Source organism: Crinia signifera, chromosome 2 (genome assembly GCF_055691185.1).
Source record: "Crinia signifera chromosome 2, ASM5569118v1, whole genome shotgun sequence".
Classification (NCBI taxonomy): Eukaryota; Metazoa; Chordata; class Amphibia; order Anura; family Myobatrachidae; genus Crinia; species Crinia signifera.
Window position 1 is genome coordinate 372,167,069 of NC_139218.1, and position 24,869 is coordinate 372,191,937.

At 42.6% G+C, this 24,869-nt stretch overlaps 1 protein-coding gene across 1 annotated transcript; it reads right to left on the bottom strand.

Annotated features, from left to right (window-relative positions):
- Window positions 1–2,652: 2,652 nt before the first annotated feature.
- Window positions 2,653–19,006, bottom strand: LOC146058074 (matrix metalloproteinase-18-like). The gene is made up of 10 exons (XM_083170053.1): window positions 18,902–19,006; window positions 17,343–17,581; window positions 14,453–14,601; window positions 14,249–14,374; window positions 13,229–13,390; window positions 12,939–13,056; window positions 8,095–8,228; window positions 7,757–7,913; window positions 3,925–4,028; window positions 2,653–2,775 (listed from the first exon to the last, which is right to left on the bottom strand). The coding sequence occupies exons 1-10, from the start codon at window positions 19,004–19,006 to the stop codon at window positions 2,675–2,677; spliced, it is 1,395 nt and encodes a 464-aa protein (XP_083026179.1). The 3' UTR covers window positions 2,653–2,674.
- Window positions 19,007–24,869: the final 5,863 nt, after the last annotated feature.

Genomic DNA, 24,869 nt, shown 5'->3' on the forward strand with positions numbered 1-24,869 from the left:
GTAAATTCCTTCTTTAATGATATTGTGTATTATAGCATATTTAACTTTTAATGCACCATAACCAGGGCCAGATTGAGACTGGTGAGGGCCCTTACAAGTGAAATTGCTGGCAAAGCCCCCCCCTTCCTGTGTGCCAATCGGAGATTCCCTGTAGCGGCAGCCTGCACGCCCAGACAGTGACTGAGTAGCAGGCTGCTGCTTCACATACTATTGAGTAGCTGAGCTGCTCGGCTGCCCTGTTATGCCGGCGAGAGATGCCGACGCTCGCGGCTCCCCTCTGCAATGACTGACAGCTGAGCCGCCGTATAGGATAGAATAGAATAGGGCAGCAGCCCACTGCTCAGTCACTGGCTGAGCGCTCAGGCTACAGGGAAACTCCTGCGGCGTGGTCTTTGAGTATGTGGAGGCCCTTCATTTGTGCGCGCTCCAGAGCGGCTTCCCCTATCACCCCTTCCTGAATCTGGCCCTGCCCATAACAATTTTGGGCCATGTTTGCACTCAGAAGTTTCACTACAATGGAGTTGGCTACAGATTTAATCAAGATTAACAATAGAGAAATGGTTTTTGAGATGCTGATCAGTGCCAACAATTCCCTGTTGATCTAATTATGCAGGCCAAACAAAAAAACATCTACAAACATGTGAAATGGACAATGACGGACACCTGACTTTTTTGTTTGTTTTTTAGATGAATTTCAAAACAAACCATTTGCAAAAAATATCACAAGACCAGGGGTTCTCAAATAATTTTGCTCTGGGACCCCATCAGACAATAAAAATAATGACAGGACCCCAACAAGTTACTGCAGAGGGTCCTCACATCACATGTGTAGTCAGCAGACAGCACATACATGGCAGCATTGTGGAGCCACAAAATGATGGGAGGAGCTTGAAATAACAGACAGTTCAACAGATTTTGCAGACTCCTTGAATCACTGACTGAGATTAGAAAAGTCATCAGCCTGATGGTCAGCAACATGGAGTCGCGACCCCATGCTGAGAAGGTCGGGACCTACAGTTTGAGAACCACTGACATGAGTAATAATAAAATACAGTATAAGTAGTGTGTATTATAGAACAATTAAATGTGCATTGAAAACAGTATTATTTCCAATGGAGAAGATCAGTAAAAGTACAAACACAACAGAATAATCATTTTGACTGTCTGTAAATACCATTTGTTGTATCACTGTCTCCTTTGTAAAGCGTAACAGAATATGCTGCGCTATATAAGAAACTGTTAATAAGTGGTACTTGTTTCCTAGCACGGCGACCCAGATTTCCTACGTACGGCACCGTAGGGAAATCGCATCGCACGGCCCATTATAGCGGCATGCAATGCAATTTTTTTATGTAATTTTTTCTATGGCCATTGTACCCCACTACATCGCATGTCATCGCATCGCATGATCGCATGCGATTTTATAGGGTGTGCAATGCCATGACATTAGGTATACAATAATATGATTGTATGTCCCAAAAATAGGTTTAACGCACCCCTTCACTATCCACGCCACCTCGAAGCCTGGCGAGCGCAGCGCGCCCCGCATGGGGTGGCAGAACACATCCTCCGACTTTTTCATTACCCCACTATCCACGTCGACGTGGCGAGCGCAGCGAGCCCTGCTAGGGGACGCGGATTACTTTACATGTATTCCACCGCCGCTCGCCACACTTCGGGCTCGGTGGCTCGCTGCGCTCGCCACACTGTATGTAGGAGGTGCGATGCGATGCGATTGCCTGGGGACATAAAAGCAGTGAATAAATTAACCTAAAAAAATTGCATTGCATCACATCACATGCCACTAAAATGGCATGCGATGCGATTTTTTACGCAGAATAGCCCTCTATGCAATTAACGTAGTGGGCGCCGTGCTAGGAAACAAGTACCAAATAAATAATAATATACAATTAATGAATCATAATGTGGGGAAAAAAGAGAAAGAAAGAGTGGTAGAAAATGAAAGAATGAAGAGATAAAAGAGAGAAAAAGGGGGAGAAGGAGGTTAGATAGGATATACAGTATAGTGCAGTGGTCGATGCCTACCAGACCCGAAAAAATAAATCATAATGATTATGGGGTAGTCAACATTTCTCCAGAGAGAATGTGGTTTGTCCATGGTGAAACTTTATAACTTTATTAATAAACTTTATTAATAATTAGCATAATATACAATATATATATATATATATATATATATATATATATATGCTATATAATTACATAAATAAGATAAATTACATATATCACCAATCACATATATCCAAAACATGTATTCTGCCTCATTATTCACAAAATAAATATTTTAATTAATAGCTAAATATTTAAATATTTATGGGGATATTCAATCCCAGCTGCTACTGTATTTCCGATGGGGGAAATAGCGGCGGGCACCTATTCAATGCTGTCTTGCCGAACAGCATTGAAGAGGCAGATCGACAGAACGGGCCCATTTTGCCGAGCACAGCCGTGAATTGACGCGATCATGACCGGATCTCGACAATCTCTGGCCGTTTATGCGGACACTCCCCCCGACGATCGGCAGGCAGGACATTGAATCTCGTCTGCCGATATGAAAACGGGCCAGGGTCACGGCTGTCGGGACGTACCGACAGTCGTGACCCGGGATTTAATACCCCCCCCCCCCATTGACTCAGTTACAGTTTTTGGGCCTCTAACACCCCAGCCAGCTGTTGATGTTAAGAACTCTTCGGATTCTCTTTGACTCGATGCTGTATTCATATTGTGTTGTTCCTTGAAAGAAGTAAAGTGCACCTGGGAAAAAAAATAGAGATATTGGGATTAATAAAATTGCATATTATGGAATGTTCAACATATCTTTATATAATGAGACACACCCAATGGGCGGTATTAGAAATGCCCATAGGGTGGTGCTAGACACACCCCTTCAACGGAGCTTCCCCTCATAAAATGTGCTGCACACACCTAAGTATGTATATATTAATGCATATATATATAATCTTGGTATAGTGATATTAGAATAAATATGATACAAACAGACCTGTTATGCAGGTAAATTAAAGTGAAAACCCTATAAGGTATACATAAACAACCCCAATGTGGTGAAAGAAAAAATGTGAAACATCTGTAGTACTTCTTGTGGCCATCTGGTGGCAGTATACAGCCAAAATATTTTACATTGCTAATTTATTAGGTTTTCCATTAATTTGTATTGAGTTATAATCTGTTAAAGTCAATATGAATATAATCCAGTCACGTGCGGATGGCGCCGTGGGAGGCATCTCCCACTTCTGCCTCGGCAGCCAATCTCTCACGTCGGAATCCTTTGTCCTGCTCCTGGGCTCCACCATGCCACTGCCCATTGCCACCCCCCCTCCCCCCCCACCACCACCACCACCGACACCCCTCCACACCCCAGTGGGAAATAAATAAATACTCACCAGGGGCAGCAAAATGGGAGAGGGGAGAAACTGAAAAAATCTGCACTTCTAGAAACTTAATTTACAGGGACTGCTGTGATTGGACAGCAGCTGGATCTGCTGTCCAATCATAGAAGCCCCTGTCAAAGAAGCACTTTTAGAAGTGCTGCTTTTGCCATTTTTTAATGGACTTTTTTAGCCCACATCTTAGCCCAGCCCTCCCGGCACTTCATTCCCTTACACATGTTTGGGAGGCACACATCGGTGCCTCCCAAACTAATTTAAATGGGAAAAATAACTAAAATAATATAAAGAAAATACTTATGTGACATCATTGGTATACTTTATTCTTTGTATTATTTTAAACAAACTTACAGGGGAAGCACTGCCTCCCCTGACTGCACGCCCCTGATATAAACCTACTGTGTGTTTGCACAGTATTATATAAATGACAGTAACTTTTTGAGTAATTGTGTTTGCCCAGCCATAACCTGGCATCAGTCCTGCTGGTGGTTAGATTTACCTCTGTAATAAACCGCTGCCTCAATCTTTGGACTCATTCCCGGAAACCCTTTGGCAATAGACTTTGGAAATCCGTTATCCATTGTTTGCTTGTCTTCATCATAACTGAGAATGAAGATAATATCAATATTAATTACACTACAGACGACAATAAGGGTATGACACGTTGTGGTTTATTGTAGGTGTACTGTAGATGGCAGCCTGTCCATCATCGTATAATCAGTGCTGTCAGATAGTCTGCCTATTTGTTCATGTGTTCAGTGGAGTAGCAATGGGTCCGCAGACCCCGCAATGGCTTGTGGGAGCAGCACTGACAGAGTCTGCGGGAAGCGCCGGGTCCGACCAGCAGTCGCAGGTGCTGCTGTCTGTTTAAATAGCAGATACCGGCCCCTGTAGCCTGGGCTGGCATGGCCATTACTTGGGCCCGCGGCGGACTATGGCCCTAAAGAGATGAGGCCGCCAGGCGGTTGAGCACACAGGCAGTGTTAAGGGATTAGGGTATTTTCAAAAGCGGCACTGGAAGCTACAATTATATGGGGTCACTGATTCTCTATTAAATGGCGTCGCTGATGCTTTTTTTATGTGTTATCGAGTGTAATAATGTTTAAAGTTATCTCTTGTAACTGTATATGATAATTCTGTAATTGGCATTAAGGTGTGTGGTATAAAGTGCATTGGGCATTACAGTGTGGCATAATGTGTTATGGGCATTAAAGTGTGTAGCATAATGTGTTATTGGCATTACAGTGTGTAGCATAATGTGTTATGGGCATTTCAGTGTGTGGCATAATATGTTATGGACATTACAGTGTGGTATATTGTGTAATGGACATTACGGTATGTGGTTTAATGTGTAATGGACATTATGGTGTGTGGCATATTGTCTAATGAGTATTACAGTGTGTGGCACTGGCAAGGTCACACTCTTTTTTTTGGAATGGGGAAGCCATAGGTTACAATAAGAAATATACCTAATAGTTGTACTGTAGTTAATTAATGTGAATACACGTGATATGTGTTCATTCCCCACAATAAGGATTACTTTCATTAAGAAATGCCTTTCGTGTCACCTTTACGGACAGAATACTGATTAATTATTCTAGCTTCTTTCTGGGTTTTTCATTTATGCTTTTATATTATGTAGTTGCACACTTTTTGCTACTGTCAATTTGGTGTGTTCTATTGATTCTTTAGCATGTACTGTATGTGTGTACTGTGCGTGTGTGCATACATATATTTATATATATATATATATATATATATATGTAGGTAGTAATGAGCGTCACTCCAGAGGGCTTTGTTGAGAAGTATATATTATACTTATACTTCTCAACAAAGCCCTCTGGAGTGACGCTCATTACTACCTACCTGTTCTACATCAGTGAAGGCACCCGGGGTATCTGTTTATTGTAAGCAAGAGTGCCGATTCTTCTGCTCCTTCTATATATATATATATATATATATATATATATATATATATATATATATATATGTATATATATATACATACTGTAGGGCAGTATGGATGGTGTAATGGCTAGCATTACTGCCTCACAGCACTGATGTCATGGGTTCAATACCCACCATGGCTCTAACTGTGCGGAGTTTGTATATTCTCCCCGTGCTTGCGTGGGTTTCCTCCGGGTACTCCTGTTTCCTCCTACAATCCAAATATATATAGGTAGGCTAATTGGCTCCCAACAAAATGAACCCTAGAATGTCTGTGTGTGTGTGTGTGTACATGTGGTAGGGAATATAGATTGTAAGCTCCACTGGGGCAGGGACTGATGTGAATGTTCAACTATTCTCTGTACAGCGCTGCAGAATATGTGTGCGTTATATAAGAAACTGTTAATAAATAATAAATATATGACAGCACATATCTCCACATGAGAGTAAAGTGGAGGATCCAGACCAGGTTTTGGAGCAGTAGAAGAAGCCAGGTGTGTAATTAATTAGCAGCACCTGTGATCTCCTGATATAAGTGTTTCCAGGGCAAAGTGCAAATGTTCCTGATGGCGGATTAGCTATACTGTAGGCTGGGGTGTGTGTTTTGGTAGGGACCATTGGAGCTTTGCAAGAGTCTGTTTATGCTGTGATTACCTGTATTCTACTCCCTGTAACTATGCTTTCCCATACCTCAGAACATGACCCTCTCCATGAGGGACACAATGCTCTGCTTCTGGACTTCCCTGATAATGTATGACCATCACCTTTCTTATAAGTAAACCTGTTGAAATCAGGTGATGACAATCATACGTTAAGAGGAAAGTCCAGAAGCAGAGCATTGTGTCCCTCCTGGAGAGGGTTATGTTGGGAGGTATGGTTTTACAATATATTATTAGTGACTGTGAAAGGCAAGTGATAGGCACAGAATGCAGGGCCGTAACTAGGGGGTGGCTGGGGGGTCACGCGCACCGGGCGCTACATGGTCGGGGCGCTGTCGGGCCAGGCAACGGGGATCCGGGGACGATGGGAGTAACGTTCCCTTTGTGTTGGCGGCGGGAGTGATCTCAGCCTTCCCCTGCTGACGGGGAGCTGCACAGGAAACGGACACTGGGAGGAAGACGGAGCAGGTGATGAAAACCCGGAGACCTCGCTGTTGGAGCTTCCCCGCGTGCAGCCCGAGCCCGGAACATACCAACTGCTGCTCTCTCAGGGCGGGGGATCCCGCACGCACACGCCGCTCACTAGCCGGCTCCCTGAGGTACGTCGGCGTGTTGTGGGGATGTCCCAGAGCCGGCGCTGTGCACATCAGGTGATTGAGCTATACACAGGAGAAACTGTGGCAGACACAGCACCGACCCCCTGTATATCCCGTATTATGGACTACTCCGCAGTCCCCGGACCCCGCTGCACAACAGAGGTATGTGGGCGCAGGATTCGCTTAGCCTCCGGGGCCAGGGGCAAAGCAGTCATTTGCCCCCCCCCCCCCCAGTCAAGGGGGGGGGGGGCGCGCAAATGATTGCCTTGCCCCGGGCGCCGGAAACCCTAGTTTCGGCCCTGCAGAATGAAACAAGATTTAAAGCAATATATTTGGTAATTGTTACTGGAGGGCATGTAAAGGGCTGTGCGTTATGTTGTTTGAAGGTTAAAAACCTGCTTGGTTTATTGGCTGAAGTACGAAATGTACAATTTGACGGCAGATAGAAATCACTTGTCCCATCCAGTCTGCCCATGCACATGTTGTCAGTGACCAATTAACCATGGTTGCCTACAGTGGTTCTGAACCTCGGTCCTCAGGGTGCATGTTTTCCAGGTCACCAGGTCATCTGTGATACACAGGTGCCCATACCTCAGAACATGACCCTCTCCATGAGGGACACAATGCTCTGCTTCTGGCACATTTTAAAAGATCACAAGTGGAGCTAATTATTTCACCTGTGATTCTGTGTGGAGACCTGGTAAATATGCACTGTTGGGGGTCCCTGAGGACCGAGGTTGAGAGACACTGGCCTACATGACCCTCTCCATGAGGGAGAAAATGCTCTGTTCCTGGACTTCCCTGGTAATGTAGGATTGCCATCACCTGTGGGGAGCTAGGTAATTGATAAGAAAGGTGTTTCAGCACAGGTGATGGCAATCCTACATTACCAGGGAAGCCCAGGAGCAGAGCATTTTCTCCCTGAAGGAGAGGGTCAGATGGGCAACTGTGCAATGAACCTACCAATTAACCTACAAAAAAAAAATTAAATTATGGTTTGAAACTGGAGTCCACAGGGGAAACCTGCAGGGAGAAAATACAAACTCTACACAGTTAGGGCTGTGGTTGGAACCCATGTCCTCAGTAATGCTAACCATTACACTAGAACCCCTATGGGTGTCACACTTACCTATAATACTTATTCTTCACAAAAAAGTAGGTTTTCCCCAGGTGCTCTATATGGACAGCTGCATCAATTCTTTTCACATTTTGGGGAAATCCCAGCTTGGTGATGCTTCGGGCCCCGTGTGTCACCTCTAAGCCATCAAGAATCCAATATTTGGCCCCTGAATGCAAAATAAAAACATTAGGAGTCTGGTAGAAAAATAGTCATACAAAACAGACTCTACTTTCCTTTTACTGCCACAATAATAGAAGACATGCCAACACAACACAAGTACATGTAAGTCCACCTAAACCATGTATATTGTTGCACCCACTGGAGATGAAGGAAAACCTGTCTCGTACCTTTAAATACTAGAATCTCCCCGGTCAGTGGATTTTCGTAGGCAGCATCAATGTCATTTGGTAAAGATTCCCACAGTGTCTGGATGAACAGAAGTTCCGCTTCATCTATTTGAGGATGCTTGCGCCATATAAACCTATAAATACGGTTTGGTTAGTAATCACACACATAAACGTCAGGCCTCAGTTCATCCTTTCTACAGTGATTATTGTCTTGCTCCTAATAGAGGATCACTTTGCTTGACGTTATATTACAGATGGAGACGCTCTCTGCTAGTAGGGGTCTGGCGATCGGATCACCAACCGCCAGCCTCCACCAGCCGCCGAAAGGGGACGTGCGTGCGCAAGACGCACGAGCGTCCCCTTCCATCGGAGCTCCACGCCTGTTCCCACCGGTTCCTGACTATTGCCTCCACCTCCCCGCACCCCCTTCCTAACTCTGCCTGTCTCCCTGAAGCGGTGACAGGCAGGGTTCGTGTCCCCTGCCGCCCGGAAATTGGGAGACACTCGCGCGTCCCAGTCAGATGGAGGGCCAGCTCACCAGCGGGGGCATTCTGGCGAGCCCCGGCGCTGGCTGAGAGGCGCTCCATCTGTATGTTTAGTCTCTTGGGTCAACTTCTGCCTAATGAAGAAGATTTTCTGTAGGGATTCAAGATCATATGTATAGTGCTAGCCATACTTGTCCTCTAAGAAGATGAGGCTTTAGGGTTATTTACAGTCTCTGCCTTGATCCGCAGGATAGTTTGTCAGTGTAAGCAGGGTGGACTGAACACCTTGGATATTCCTGATGGGTTAATCTGCAAGCCCTGATGAAGAGACATGCTGTCTCGAAACATGTTGACTTGGATTTGAGTGTGCATAGACTGGAAGACTGCAACCAAGATCAGGTGAGTGTGTATGAACTGGTCCACTGCCATTTGGGTCCGGAATACCATTTGGTGGTGTTGATAGCACATTATCACCATCAGATTTAGGTTTGCTGTTCAGAACAGTCCCATTTTTTATATAGAAGTTTTTATTCTATTGTGTGGTTGTGTGTACAAATAAGAAGTTTACTTGAAGAATTCAAAGAAACCTTTATGAGCGTTATACCACCAATAACATCGTGAGTACGGGTGCGTGTCACCTAGTAGAAAGATACCCAGATATATGTGTTTAAGCACTCCCTATAGTGAGTTTTTTGATATCCAAAATTATTTTGGAGAAATAAATACAAAAAAGAGGTGAAAAAGATAAAAAGAAAGAAATAAAGAAGGACATGGACAGAAGGAGATACTGTCTCGACACTAAGGGAAGTATTCTCCATTTTTCTTGACACTCGGCACCCCCATATTCTATATCTTCAGATCTGATCTATGCCCATAGGGAGAGCACCTAGTATCTGAATCCCATTTGTATATATAATCGGCTAAAACACCCAGTCCTCTACCCCCACAATATGTGTTTTTTTCGGTACTTGTTTCCTAGCACGGCCACAACGATCATGATCGTGGGCATCGTGAGGAAAAATCGGGGGCGATGGTACCGACGCGATGCCCGCGATTTCCCCATAGGGAACAATGTTAAATGCCTCAATTTACCCGCGATGCCCCCGATTTCCCATAGGAAACAATGCTAAATGGCTCAATTTACCCAAATCATCATAGGGAACAATGGTAAATGGGCCAGAAACCCCCCAAAACACCCCTGAACAGTGAAATGTCCCCCCAAAAGTAGTTTATGCCACCCCACGATCAACGCGAACCCGAAGCGTGGCGAGCGGCGGCGGTACGCGTCCTCCGACCTTTTCATACCCCCACTATCCACGTTGGCGTGGAGTTGAGAATAGAATAGTGTGGCGAGCGCAGCGAGCCACCGAGCCCGAAGCGTGGCGAGCGCAGCGAGCCCCGCGAGGGGACGCGGATACGTGTGAAGCCCGCAAAGGGACGCGTTTACCTGTGAAGGTATCCGCGTCCGCTCGCCACGCTTCGGGCTCGGTGGCTCGCTGCGCTCGCCACACTATTCTATTCTCAACTCCACGCCGACGTGGATAGTGGGGGTATGAAAAGGTCGGAGGACGCGTACCGCCGCCCCCTTCGGGTTCGCGTTCATCGTGGGGTGGCGTAAACTACTTTTGGGGGGACATTTCACTGTTCAGGGGTGTTTTTGGGGGTTTCTGGCCCATTTACCATTGTTCCCTATGAGGATTTGGTGAAATTGAGGCATTTAACATTGTTTCCTATGGGAAATCGGGGGCATCGCGAGTAAATTGAGGCATTTAACATTGTTTCCTATGGGAAATCGGGAACATCGCGTCTGGACCATTTAAGCCTTTTTTAGCCGCATGCGACGCGACCGACGCGATTTTGACTTTTTTCAATGCATTTCAATGGGAAAATCGGGGGCATTGCGTCGGTCGCGTCGCAGACCACTAAAAATTACACCCGATGCCCGCGATTGTGGCCGTGCTAGGAAACAAGTACCGTTTTTTCTTCCCGATACTATGCAGGAATGTATAAAGAATCACCCAGTTGAGATAACGGGGTATTTCTAGTCCTTCCTCCCCTTCTAGAGACTGCCCTCCAAGTGAGCCTGTTATGCCCCTGGTCATTGGCCTGCTCTTGCTTTCCACCTGGACAGAATGTGACCAGACCGCAACTGCTGCCTGGAACATTGGCCTTTATTCAGATCAGATCTGATCACAGTACAAATTTGTTCTCAAAATGGGCAAAACCATGTGCACTGCAAGGGGGGCAAATGTAACATGTGAGTTACTATAAAATCGGGTGGGTAGTGTTGAAACTGAAATCTAAATTGCAGTGTAAAAATAATGCAGCCAGTATTTACCCTGCACAGAAACAAAATAACTCATCCAAATCTAACTCTCTCTGCACATGTTATATCTGCCCCACCTGCAGTGCACATGGTTTTACCCATTTTGAAAAAAAAAAATTTATACTGCGATCAGATCTGAATAAGGGCCATTGCTCCTTCAGGTTGAGTGAATGTTGAAGCATAATGTTAAACACTGAGAAGATCCAATGGGCAAGACTACACTATACAGTATTTAAGGGGTTATTTATCAAAGATAACAGATGGAGAAGGGAACCATAGCACCGGATCGTCTTCTAGCTTTCATCAAACTTTATGTACTTGATAAATGATAGCTAGGAGATTATAGTTGGTAGCAGAATTTTGTCTACTTCCATATATGGGGAGATTGTGAAGAAAGATTGTGAATGTGGCACCTAGAAGCGTTAGTGTGTGCACTGCTACATCTGAGAGGAATCTTGTAAAATGACTTATATCCAAATGTAGATGAGCCCCACAGAAGTTAGTAAGAGATACTATTCTTTGTAAAATGCTGGTAAATGGTGCTGATGATTCAATGGGGCAGATGTATTAAGCCTGGAGAAGAGATAAACTGGAGATAAAGTGGAGATAACTTCGAAGAGTTAACGCACCAGCCAATCAGCTGTGTTTGAAATATGACAGTTGGGATCTGATTGGCTGGTGCGTTATCTCCTTCCACTTTATCTCCAGTTTATCTCTTCACCAGGCTTAATACATCTGCCCCAATGTAACTGTATCTACAGTATCTATCATTCCTTTTCCCCAAAAAATGTAACAGTGTAATGTGGGCTAGGTGAAATGAGGGAGATTGCTAGACCAATGAGGGAGAGAGGGAGATTGCTGCTATTTCAGGAGTCTTCAGCAGAATGCAGGAGGGGAGGTAACTACGATGTAACAATGTAATGTGGGCTAGGTGAAATGAGGGAGATTGCTAGACTAATGAGGGAGAGAGGGAGATTGCTGCTATTTCAGGGAGTCTCCAGCAGAATGCAGGAGGGGAGGTAACTATTATATAACAGTGTAATATGGGCTAGGTGACATGAGTAGGGTTGCCACCTCTCCTGGATTTCCGGGATTCTCCCATTTTTGGTGGCAACCCTCCAGGAGGCTTTTCCTGTCACTCGGATTCCGGGATTCTCCCGGAATCCGGGTGACTGGAAAAGCTTCCTGGACAGCCTCACTCCCTCTCCCGCTGCATGTGGCTGCCGCTGTGCAGATTGCAGCCTGAGCGGGACCTGGTGCACTGCTGCTCGGGTCCGGATGGGGTGCGCGTGCGTGACATCAAGGCTAAGCTGGTGCACTGCTGCCGGGGTCCGGGTCGGGATGGGGTGCGCGCGCATGACGTCACGTGCGTGCATCTCATGTCTGTCTTTTTATTATGGCTAGAACTTGAAGTCGGCAGAAAAGCATGACGGGTGGGGCGGGGAGGCGTGGCCGCGTGGGTGACACACAGGAACGAGCAGGAGGCACAGCCGGACCGGTCACAGTCACACTCTCAGGTAACCACCACCTGTCTGTGTACACAGTAAAAATGTTAATTGTATTTATGTGCCTATTATTACATTTATTATATTCATACATGTCTCATCATGATGACATGCATGAATATAATAAATGTAATATTAGGCACATGAATACATGTCTATATTACAGAGACCACGCCCACATTTTAATATTAAGACACGCCTACTTTTTGCGAGGCCAAGTCCACTTACCCAGGAGCCTGCAGCGCGCGCATTAGGGTGGTGAGGGGGGTCTCCAGGAATGTATTATGTGTGAGGTGGCAACCCTAGACATGAGGAAGATTGCTAGACTAATCAGGGAGAGAGGGAGATTGCTTTTATTTCAGGGAGTCTCCTGCAGAATGCAGGAGGGGAGGTAACTATGATGTAACAGTGTAATGTGGGCTAGGTGACATGAGGGAGATTGCTAGACAAATCAGGGAGAGAGGGAGATTGCTGTTATGTCAGGGAGTCTCCTGCAGAATGCAGGAGGGTAGGCAACTATGCATTTACCTGTTTACAAAGAAAAACAGTTCTCCGCGAAGGGTGGTCACAGCATCAAAGACAATGTTGGGGTCACACTTAGTGGGAGTGATAGGTCCTGTTGGTTGTACGGCATTGTCTGTTTTTCCTACAAAGAAAGTTATATACTGGCTATTAATTATAACTGCAGGAATATTGCTCATCAGTGTAGCAGCAGAGGAGAAGTGAAGGCAAGTAGTGTAATTATTCCATGTTACCGCGTAGCCCCCTACCCTCCACCCTGTTCTAGCATGCAGTAACATATTAAGTGATGTTCTTACCATATAGAGACTGTATGGCATTTATATCATCTTGGGGAAGTCGGAAACTGTTGATATCAGTGATTTGGTAATGGGAATTCATTAAGGCGCCAAAATCCATGGAATGGTACAGACCGAGGGAATGTCCGAATTCATGGGCAGCCACCAGAAACAAATTGTACTCTGCAAAGGAAAAGTAACATAAGTAATGCATGGATTTGTGTTATGGTAATGTATAGTAGGATTTGTGTTACAGTAATGTATAGTAGGATTTGTGTTACAATAATGTATAGTAGGAGGCAAACTCATTGACAGTCTCTTAATATTTTCCAAAAAATAGAGCTACACACAATGACTCTTTTTGTTCAACTTGACACATGTTTGTTTAACAATATTGCTAGTTGTTATGCACAGCACCTATGTAAACTCTCTCCACTCTCTTCTATAGTAAACCGGTAGCACGGCCGGGACCAGTCTGCACTGAGCGGTGACACCAGTTGCCATGGTCACCAACAAGCTTGCGCTCCAAGAGCGCTCAACAGTAAATTCCGGCTTGCATCACTTCCGGTATACACAACTTCCAGTTTTTCGGCAGCAGTGTCCCGGCCAGTTCGAATGGCAGGGATAAGGGAGAGAGGATTTCTTCACTGTATAGAAGGTATGTTCACTTTTGTTACTGGTTTTTACACTATTTTCACCTTGAAAAAGGAGCGTTGCTGCTCCGAAACGTTGGTGTGCATATGAATATATTTTTCTGAAAAAAAACGTCCCTGGATTTCTTCAGTAAGTAAGTATGTAAAGAGGATTTACATTACAAATTTAAAACTGCAATTAGGGTAATAACTAGTGGTGGCTGCAGAGGTGGGGTTGCAGCCCAAAAGAATACAAATATGGGAACCACACCAGCAGCTAGTTGGAGGCCTCCTCTTTTCAAATGTATCCAAAAAATGTTTACAGGCTAATAAGGAAATAACCATTGGCAATGCTTGAAATGATTTTGAGGCCATTCCAAATAGCTTTATTGTTACATCTAGGACTTACGTTGGGTGGTTTTTGTGAACGTCTCATCATCATCGAAATGAACATCTCCACCAATCTCACTACCAGGCTGGAAGGCATGAGCTAAAAGGCCATTAGGTCCATCAAATGGAGAGTTGTCGTTGTGATCTATAAGAAGAGAAACGCTAGTATCGGAGACAATACTAAGTAGCGATAACATTGATAGATACTCATATTAGATCTTACCTCCAGTTACAAATTTGATTTCAATATCACAATCTCCTTGGTAGACCCTGGTGAAGGTCAGCGTGGTCACATCGCTCCAGATTTTGAAAGCCCTCTGGATGGAGTACTCCACATCTGCCTGCGCCATGTCAGGGGTGAAGTTCACAATTCTGGTAGGAAGAGATAACTATTTGAGTAACATAAATTCAAAGATAAGTTTATAAAATGAATTGCAGTTTATATGTAATGGTAATTACTAAGATAGAACATGTCATACTTTTAGTGATAAAGATATACTGTAAATTGAATTCACTGAAAAGTTCATTGATCATATAGTGGTCATCGACATACAAAGGAATTCCTTATAGCTTTAGTTTTAGTTGGGATTATATTATTCCTTATACAATTTACATGTTCCTGTGCTAGCTAACATTTGCATACATAATTAATAGCTAGAGAGTAGTTTCAACCAATCAGCTTCTAAATGTCATTTATCTAGTGCAGTCTGTAAAATGACAGAAGCTGATTGGGTGCTTCGGGAAACTCTATATTTCTAAAAGGCTTGATACATAAAACCCTAAATACTGAATAATAATAATAATAATTTGGTGGCCCCTGCGAAAAGTTCACATGCGCCTAAAATACAAATAATTTTATAGTGAGGTTGGTGGTTTGTAGTAGGGTGAAAGAAGAACCAGTTAATTTGTAGCCACTAGGAGTAGCCGAGCAAAACCAATCATCGTAAGAGGTCTACACATGGCGAGATTCTGAGGCATTCAGCAGAGAACTTAATCTGTAAATTGGTACCTCATTTATCGATTTTGGTTAAGTATGAAGAGAGAAAAAGGGATTGTTATTTTCGCACGGGCCACTTACTAGTTTTTATTTCTTTTTCTTTACATTTTAGGCATACCTAAGGAGGAGCCCTTCCCCTCTTATTATAGAAGAGGGGTCTGGGTCTCTGGGGAACCTGTCTGCAGAGACAGGGAAGGAGAAATCAGGGCCTGTGCATAGAGTCCTCTACTGCGATCCCCACTGCTGGCTGCACCTGAGGTCCGGAAAGTATGTAGCCTGTCTTACCGCTGCCTTTGTATGTATCTTAAGCTGGGTACACATCTATACAATCTCTGTTTCTTGCAACCGTTCGGCCGACCGTACTCCCGTCGGACCGTCCACAAACAACAGCCGATCACGCGTGTACACACCTGTACAATTTTACTTGCGACGTCCGATGTACTCCCGTCCAAACAGTCGCAATAAAAAGATTGTACCACCGTACACACTGTCTCGATTTGGGCTATTGACAAGTCACATGTGACCAAAATTATCATAATGGGCTGGGTTAGGGCATAATTATAGCAAACATTTTAGTCACCCTTTTACCTATTAAAAAAAAACGGCGTGGGGTCCCCCCCACAGCCGTAACCAGCACCAGACTGAAAGAGCCAGGGCTGGTATTAAAAAATCAGGAAACCCGACAAATAGGGCTTCGCTGATTTTTTAAAAACCAGCCCCAGGCTCCAGGTCCGGGGCTGGTTACCAAAATACGGGGGACAAAATGACTGGGGGTCCCCCGTATTTTAAGAACCAGCCCCAGGCCAAACCAGCCAGCAGGGTAATGCCACAGCCGGGGGACACTTATTATATAAGGTCCAGCGGCAAAAGCATTCGGAAGAACGGCCCGGCAATTGTATATATGTGTACCCAGCTTTAGTCCCGAGACGCAGCTTTGTAATCAGGGATGTGGCATGGGCAGCCGGTTCTTGAGTAAGTTATGCTAAAGATTGTGAAATCTTAAACTGTTTTTGAATGTTATTATGGTTATATTGTTTCCTCATGTTATGCAATGCATGGGGACATGCCTAATTCCAGCGGGGCTGTATGTGGTACCCCAACAACAAAATTAACATAGTTTGTAAACAAACGGTACAATGAGCAACTGTAAATTAACAATTTGTCAGAAAGTTAGAATGTAATCTTTTAAATTGTACCTCATTTATGATTAAGTATGAAGGGTGAAGTAGATGAACGGACTCTGTTTTAGATGTCAGGTGGCGTGGACCAAGACTGCACAGCAGTCTGGCGGCTGCAATGGTGGTAACATAGCAATCCTGCTAGTCTTATCAGTGTGTGGAATCCCCATGTTTTTCATACACTGATTGGATAGAGTGCAGCGGAAAAGTTGAGTGGGTAAACAGGATATTTTAAATTTTTTAACTTTGATTTGTAAACAAACTATACAATTTGCAATTGAAAATGATCAATTCTGTCAGAAGGGGAGAACATAATCTTTCAAATTGTACCTCATTTATCAATTTTGGTTAATTATGAGGGAGAAAAAGGGAGTGTCAGAAAAAAAATCATCTTTTAGTAATTATATATATTACAGGTTGAGTATCCCGTATCCGAATATCCGTTATCTGAATTATTCCGAAAACCATACTTTCCAGAAAGTGGAAAAAAAATTTTGTTTAGCTAAAAACTCACTGGGGACATATGTAACAGCACTACTGAGGACAAGATATGTAACTGGCACTATATATGTACAAGAAAATGATTGCTTGGCATTCAAATTCAATATCTGAGATAGTACACAAATTTTGTTTCATGTTTTGAAACCTTGTTTTTTGAACAAATAAAATATATTTGTGTGTATTTTATGTGGTAATAAAATATATTTGTGTTTATTTTATGTGTTTATACAGCATAAATGCAAGATACTTCAAAATACATCATTGAAATATTAAAATATTCCAAAATACGGAATAATCCGTTATCCAAAATTCTCCTGGTCCCGAGCATTTTGGATACGGGATACTCAACCTGTATTATTATTATTATTATTATTATTATTATTACTTGCCAGGAAGCAAAGTGTTGGCCTAACTGTGTGTATCAGTAAGTTGTGTACCTGTAGGTGAGATTTTTTTTGGGCCAGGCAGCACTTTTTGGCACTGTAGAATACTCCCCAATATCATTCACGCCACAGCGGGGCTTCTGCATCACTTCCACGGTCTTGGGCACCAGTGTCCCTGTTACCTTCAGTCCAAAAAACTTCTGCATTTTTTTAAGCTTTTCCACGTAAGGATTGCTGACCTTTCTGCCAACTGGACCCCCGGTTTTCAGATTGTAAAACCGCTTTAGGGATTTCTGAGAAGGAAAAAAAAAAGATATATATATATATATATATATTTGTTTAATGAGAACCATTGAGCATGGAAAATAGGCATAATTATGTGCTTTATTTTTTCATGTAAATATACTGCACTAAATCATGTTGGTGTGGTATTGATCATTCCTGCTGAATATAATGTATATTTTTAGTTGTTTATTTTACTATACACATGTTTTACTGTCATCATGGACACCTATATTCTTCATTGTGGTAATTTAGTACATTTTAAAAAGGTTAAATTAATAAACCCTTTAAAAATAATAAATAATAGTACAGTAAATAAATAGTTTATATTCATATATCTCTGAATATGTCATTACTGCTCCTTGACAAATGTAATTTCCAAATATATCTCATACTTTGAAGGATCCCCATTTTTTTCTCTTTACTTACTAAGCATAGTTAGCCCTTAATAGAACTTTTTTGTCCCTATATCTAATTTCATACATAAATACTTAATTGGAATAAAAAAAAAAAATTGTTCTAAAGAATTCAATACAATAATTAAAATCATCTAATAATATCAATTTATTTATTGTACTTTTCTAAGACTGTACTCGGGAGTCACTCAAATCTAGATGGAAACACATTATCGGCGCCACTTCCCTGGGGAAGTAGAGGGAAACGAGATGGGGCTCCAATCTCCCAGGATTCCAGGAGAATTCCTGGAAATTCCAGGAGAACATCTATGTATTCTGGATATTTAAGGAGAAACAGGTAAGTATGAATAATATCTGTAACTGTCCTGTGACAAAACAATACTGTAACTACCTTACGTGCATCCTTACACAAATGGGGCTTTATGACTGCATCGTACACTCAACAATGCATTTAATAAAAAAAAAATTGAAATGTAACCTCTGCTACATTATGGTGGAAGATATAAGCATATATTAGAGTGGTATTTCTGAAAGTTATAGGTTTTGCAACTGTCAAACCAATTAAATTGCTGCACAGATGCCGCAACCCTCCGCAATACAGTGATCCCTCACTGCCAATGGGCCGAAACAACAGCAGAAAATTATATAAATGTTTGCAGATCCTCTTTTCCTCATTATTGGGATATCATTAGATCCTGTAATGCCAGCTGCACATACCCCTACTATTCATCCCAGCATATATGCATTTATTGTACGGCATCTGTTACGCAAATTGTAAAATGCATTTAATCTCAATGCAAATTATTATTTTAGTTCATGTATACACACAGTAAATTTAGTTCAAGTATAATAATATAGAAAAAAAATCCAGTTACAATGTTACTATATTGGTTCTCTATAGATGCGCATTGTTACCTCTGCCATTTCTCCATAGTTGCCCTCTTGGTCACCCTGCTGTGAGGCCCGGAAGGCAGCAGAGAGCGCAGCGCAGGACAGCAGCAGGACAACAAGACCGTTCATCCTTCTGCTGGTGGAGTGTCCAAGGTTGTAAGATAATCCCATTCATTGAGGCTTGCCTTATATAGTCCTTGTATGTCTCATATAAGTATGACTCACATAAGGTTTCTTTACTTAGAGTGGATGTGATCTAAAAATGTGACACAACTAGTTCCGTTTTACTTCAAAATTCCTGAAAACAACCAGTGTCGTGCGGTGAGGTCAGTGGTTGGTGAGGCACTGGCAGCAGCATGATTTGGTGCAGGGGAACGGCGGGTCCTACAAACATCAAGGGCGCCATAGCAGCCGCATCCTCTGCACCTGTGGGAAATATGGCACTGCGCTCAACCTCCACATTTGTACCCTTATATGCAGTAGACAACAGTAATACGCCTTATACACAGAATGCCAACAGTAATACGCCTTATACACAGAATGCCACACTGTGGTGGTTTTTATTCATGTGCAGTGTGTAATTTGTGAGAGAGAGAGATAGAGCACTAAGAACAGGTGTAGGGAATAGGGAAAGTGAGTGTAGGGAGCAGTAAGAGCAGGTGTAGGGAGAGTGTGTGACTAACCTTAACATAGGAAAAAGCTATAAACCAAGCGCAGAAAAACAAATAGGGCTAGTGATTGTCCTTGCTGCTGTCCTAGAAGGGATACTCAGCCCTTCTTAAACTCAAAAAGCAAAAATACACACAAATAGACAGCGCAGACTGGACACTCAATAACCCAAGAAATTAAAATTTTAAATTTGTTTATTTGTGCAAATCTCTTAGAAATATAGACAAATTTTAAAAAAGAGGTCACCGGCCGGTGGGGTTCATACAATACATGGCATTTTACATAAAATAACAAAAATATAATGATAAAAATAAATAAATATTGGAGCAGCTTTCAATAATGCATAATTCCAGCTTGGTTAAGCATATATAGGGTTAATTGCTTTTTCTAGCAGGGTTAGATTGAAATCAAGCTTTTTGTCAGAAGGCTGTTAGTTGACAAATTATGCTGTGCTACCTGCACAGAACTTGCTTTCAGCAGTTTGTTAGAAGATTAGTCAATCAGCCATACTATTTAGAGTTAGTGACAATTTGGCACATATAAGCAGAAAGAAAGCAAATGGGTATACTTATGCTCTTGCTCTGCGGCTTGTGTGATGCTGTATAATTGTAATCCACTTTGGGGAGTATTTGCTGGCTCTGCCTTGAGTGTGTTCCCAGCTGATTTGGTGGAATTCTTTTCAGCTTTATCCAGAACGCTCCGGCTTCCAGGTCCCCCACAGCAGTGCCTTTCGTGCCTCTCGTGTGAACAAACAGGGGCTGATGACGCGTTTCCCCGCCTCTCCTTAGTCAGCGGCTTCCTCAGGATCTGAGGAAGCCGCTGACTAAGGAGAGGCGGGGAAACGCGTCATCAGCCCCTGTTTGTTCACACGAGAGGCACGAAAGGCACTGCTGTGGGGGACCTGGAAGCCGGAGCGTTCTGGATAAAGCTGAAAAGAATTCCACCAAATCAGCTGGGAACACACTCAAGGCAGAGCCAGCAAATACTCCCCAAAGTGGATTACAATTATACAGCATCACACAAGCCGCAGAGCAAGAGCATAAGTATACCCATTTGCTTTCTTTCTGCTTATATGTGCCAAATTGTCACTAACTCTAAATAGTATGGCTGATTGACTAATCTTCTAACAAACTGCTGAAAGCAAGTTCTGTGCAGGTAGCACAGCATAATTTGTCAACTAACAGCCTTCTGACAAAAAGCTTGATTTCAATCTAACCCTGCTAGAAAAAGCAATTAACCCTATATATGCTTAACCAAGCTGGAATTATGCATTATTGAAAGCTGCTCCAATATTTATTTATTTTTATCATTATATTTTTGTTATTTTATGTAAAATGCCATGTATTGTATGAACCCCACCGGCCGGTGACCTCTTTTTTAAAATTTGTCTATATTTCTAAGAGATTTGCACAAATAAACAAATTTAAAATTTTAATTTCTTGGGTTATTGAGTGTCCAGTCTGCGCTGTCTATTTGTGTGTATTTTAACCTTAACATAGTAACATAGTAATTAAGGCTGAAAAAAGACGTTAGTCCATCGAGTTCAACCTATCTAACTTGTAACTACTGACTTGATTTCAATTCATTAACAATAGTTGCTGTAACCACCCCCCACCGGCAATGAGTTTCAGAATTTTTCTGCTCTAATGGTGAAGGATCCTCTTTTTAATTCAGTTCGGAATATCTTTTTCTCGAGCCTCAGTACATGCCCGCATGCCCTAAGTAGAGGTCTGTTAGTAAACAAATAATCTCCATATGATTCCCAATTCTGTATTTGAACATACTAATCATATCACCTCTCAAACTCCGTTTCTAGTGATTGGAGACCTTTTACTAGCTTATTCGCCCTTCTCTGTACCTGTTCCAATTCATTTTTGTCCTTTTTAAGGTGCGGTGCCCAGAACTGAACACAATATTCCAAGTATGGTCTCACCAATTCCTTGTAAAGAGGCACTATAACATTGGCATCCCTCAAATCCATACCCCTTTTAATACATGCCACTGTATGATTTGCTTTTGCCGATGCACTTGAGCAGTATGCACTATTACCCAATTTTTCATCTATGATGACCCCCAAGTCCTTCTCTACAGCAGAATTCCCTATAATAACTCCATTTAGCCTATAAGTAGTTTGTTCATTTTTGTTCCCATAATGAATTACTTTACATTTTTCAATGTTAACCTGCATTTTCCACCTTTCCAGTTTAATTAAGTCACTTTGTAGTGTTTCCACATCCTCTCCTGAGTTTTACTCACTATGCCACTTCCAATATCATTAATGAATATATTAAACAAGGTGGGTACCAATATTGAACCTTGCGGGACTCCACTTTGGACCTTACCCCAGCTGGAATGTATGCCATTTACCACCACTCTCAGTCCCTGATTGTGCAACCAGTTTTTAATCCAATTACAAATTGTATCTCCTAACCCTAAATTACCTCCTTTTATTAATAACCTTTTATGATGCACCGTGTCAAAATCTTTAGCGAAATCAAGCAGTATTACATCAATAGAAGTCCAGCCCCCTGCTGACTTCCTCATAGAAGCTAATTAAATTAGTCTGACATTATCTATTTTTGATGAACCCATGCTCTCATTATTCCTTCTATTATTTTCCCCACAATGGATGTAAGGCTGACCGGCCTATAATTTTCAGGGTTAGTTTTGTTACTTTTCTTCTATATTGAAACTATGTTAACTATGCGCCAGTCCCTTGGTACTGTCCCCAGTTTATTGTTCCTCAGATATCAGATATCCTAGTGTGTTTTGTCTGGGCCAGGAGATTTGTTACTATTTATTTTCTGTAATCTATTCTTGACTATTTCCTCATGCAAACATACAGTTTGGGAGCAATCAAGAGCCGAGCATTTAATCTGTGGAAGATCTTCTGAAGCTTATTCCCTTGTAAATACCGAAGCAATAATTAATTGAATAATTCCGCTTTCTCTTTTCCTTCTGTTAGGAAGTACCCTGCTTATTTTTTAGTGGCCCAATATTTTCCTTACTTAACCATTTCCCGTTTATATAACTGTATAATTTTTTGGGATTAGGTTAGCTATCTGCAGCTATTTTATGTTCAGTCTCTAATTTTGCCATCTCGATTGTATTTTTACATTTCTTATTACATTCTTTATATGCGGCAGATGATTTGGGTGTCCCATCTTGTTTAATTGCTTTGAATGCCCTCCTTTTTTTTTTTTTTTAGCAATTTCCAATTTGACTTTGCTGTTTAGCCACATAGGTTTCCTTTTGACATTTGTTCTTTTATTTTCCTTAGGAATAAATTTATCAGTGCCCACCAGCAGTATTTTTTTAAAGTTTACCCCCTTTTAGTATTATCCATACCTCTAAATTATTCCTTTCTCTTTATATACTTTAAGGACTCCTCAAACTTACCAAAGTCTGCTTTTTGGAAATTTACGGACCTACTTGCTCCAATATATTTATCTTTGTTAAAATTTAAATCAAATGTGATCATATTGTGATCACTGTTCCCCAATGCCCCCCTTATGGTTATGTTAGTAACAATGTCCCCATTGTTGCTGATCAGGAGATCCAGGATATTGTTATTTCTGGTTGGACTTTCAATAAATTGATACAAATAGTGGTCATTTAGGGCACCCAATAAAACATATCCCTTAGTAGTACGAGTTGACTATATTTCCAATTTATTTCTGGGTAGTTAAAGTCACCCATAATAATAATGTCCCCTAAGCTGGCTGCTTTTCACCCCTGTAGCAAGAGGTATTTTTTCTCCTCCGTATTTATGTTGGGTGGTTTATAACATGTTCCTACTATAAGTTTTTTAACCTCTTTAGTATTACCTGTGATTTCTACCCATACCGATTCTATTGACTCCATTGTGCTCTCGTTTATGTCTTCCCTTATGTATGGTTTTAAGGATGGTTTAACATATAAACAAACCCCACCTCCCCTTCTACCTAAACTTTTTTCTAAACAGACTATAACCTTCTATGTTAGCCTCCCACTCATGTGATTCATCCCACCAAGTTTCAGTAATACCTATGAGCATAGGTGCCGATTTATGATTTTGCTGGTGGGTGCTCAAGCCAAAAATATAGAGGATTGGCTTCATGGGGAAGGGGTGTGGCCACAAAATAATACCAATTTATATTATGGAGCACAGTTGTCTCCAATATTCCCCCCACAGTGCAGGTACATAAATACCCCCACAGTGCAGGTACATAAATGCCCCCCACAGTGCAGGTACTCCGCGGACAGAATTCACTCTTCCCGGCATACTGTTTCCCAGATGACAGGTCCGGCGATGTGGGTGCTGCAGCCGCAAATTAGCAAGTTAATATGGCGGCCCAGCAGCGGGACTCGGGCATGTGGGTGCTCATCAATTTCCGTGGGTGCTTGGGACCTTGAGCACCCACAGAATTGGCACCTATACCTATGAGATCAAAATCCTCCTCCAAAACTAGGGTCTCTAGTTCCTCCATTTTACCAGTTAAACTCCTAGCATTCAGATAAAGGCATTTCAGATCTCGTTTTTCCTTTTCCCTTGTCATGTTACCTGTTACAGTTGCAGAAGGTTTCTGAAAATTCGTATCATCGACAATAATTGTATTTGGCTGTTTATGTCTCTCATACACTTTTTGTATACCTTTTACACTTTTTCCTTCCTTCCCCTTGCTTCCTCGACAATATAGCTGTCTTTGCCCTCTATTCTACACTCATTTATTGGTTTAAGGTTTCTTACTATACCCGCCTAGTTTAAAATCTCCACTGTAGAGAGTAGTGAGGGCAACTGTAGGGAGCAGTAAGAGTGAGTAATTGTAGGGACTAATGAGACTGGGTGTAGAAAGCAGTGAAGGCAAATGTAGGGAATAAGGAGAGTAAGTCAGTGTATGGAGCAGTGACAGTGAGTATATGGAGCAGTAAGGAGGATTGGTGTGGAGCATAGATTAAGGATGCCCTTTTCTACATTCCTCTGTTACTCAGAGGGGTGCAGAGTTCCGCTCTGGCGGGTGGGGAGAGGAAAGCAGAGGGTCTCCTGTTCTGTAGCAGGCATGTAGGGATAGGGGTGCAAAGATCCCCCGTTCTGCAGTCAGTGAGTCGGTAGAAGGGGGATCCACTGTGCAACTGCCAGATGTGTATGTGTGTGTGTGTGTGTGTGTGTGTGTGTGTGGGGGGGGGGGGGGGGGGTTTGTGGAGGTTCGTCCGTCATGCACCTGCCAAGAGAGGGGGAGGGAGGGATGTCTGAACATGAGTATCCCAGGGATGGTTAGGCAATGGGAGAGGGAGGGGGAGGATAGGATTAGGCAGTATAGGGAAGGTAAGAAGGGGTTAGGGT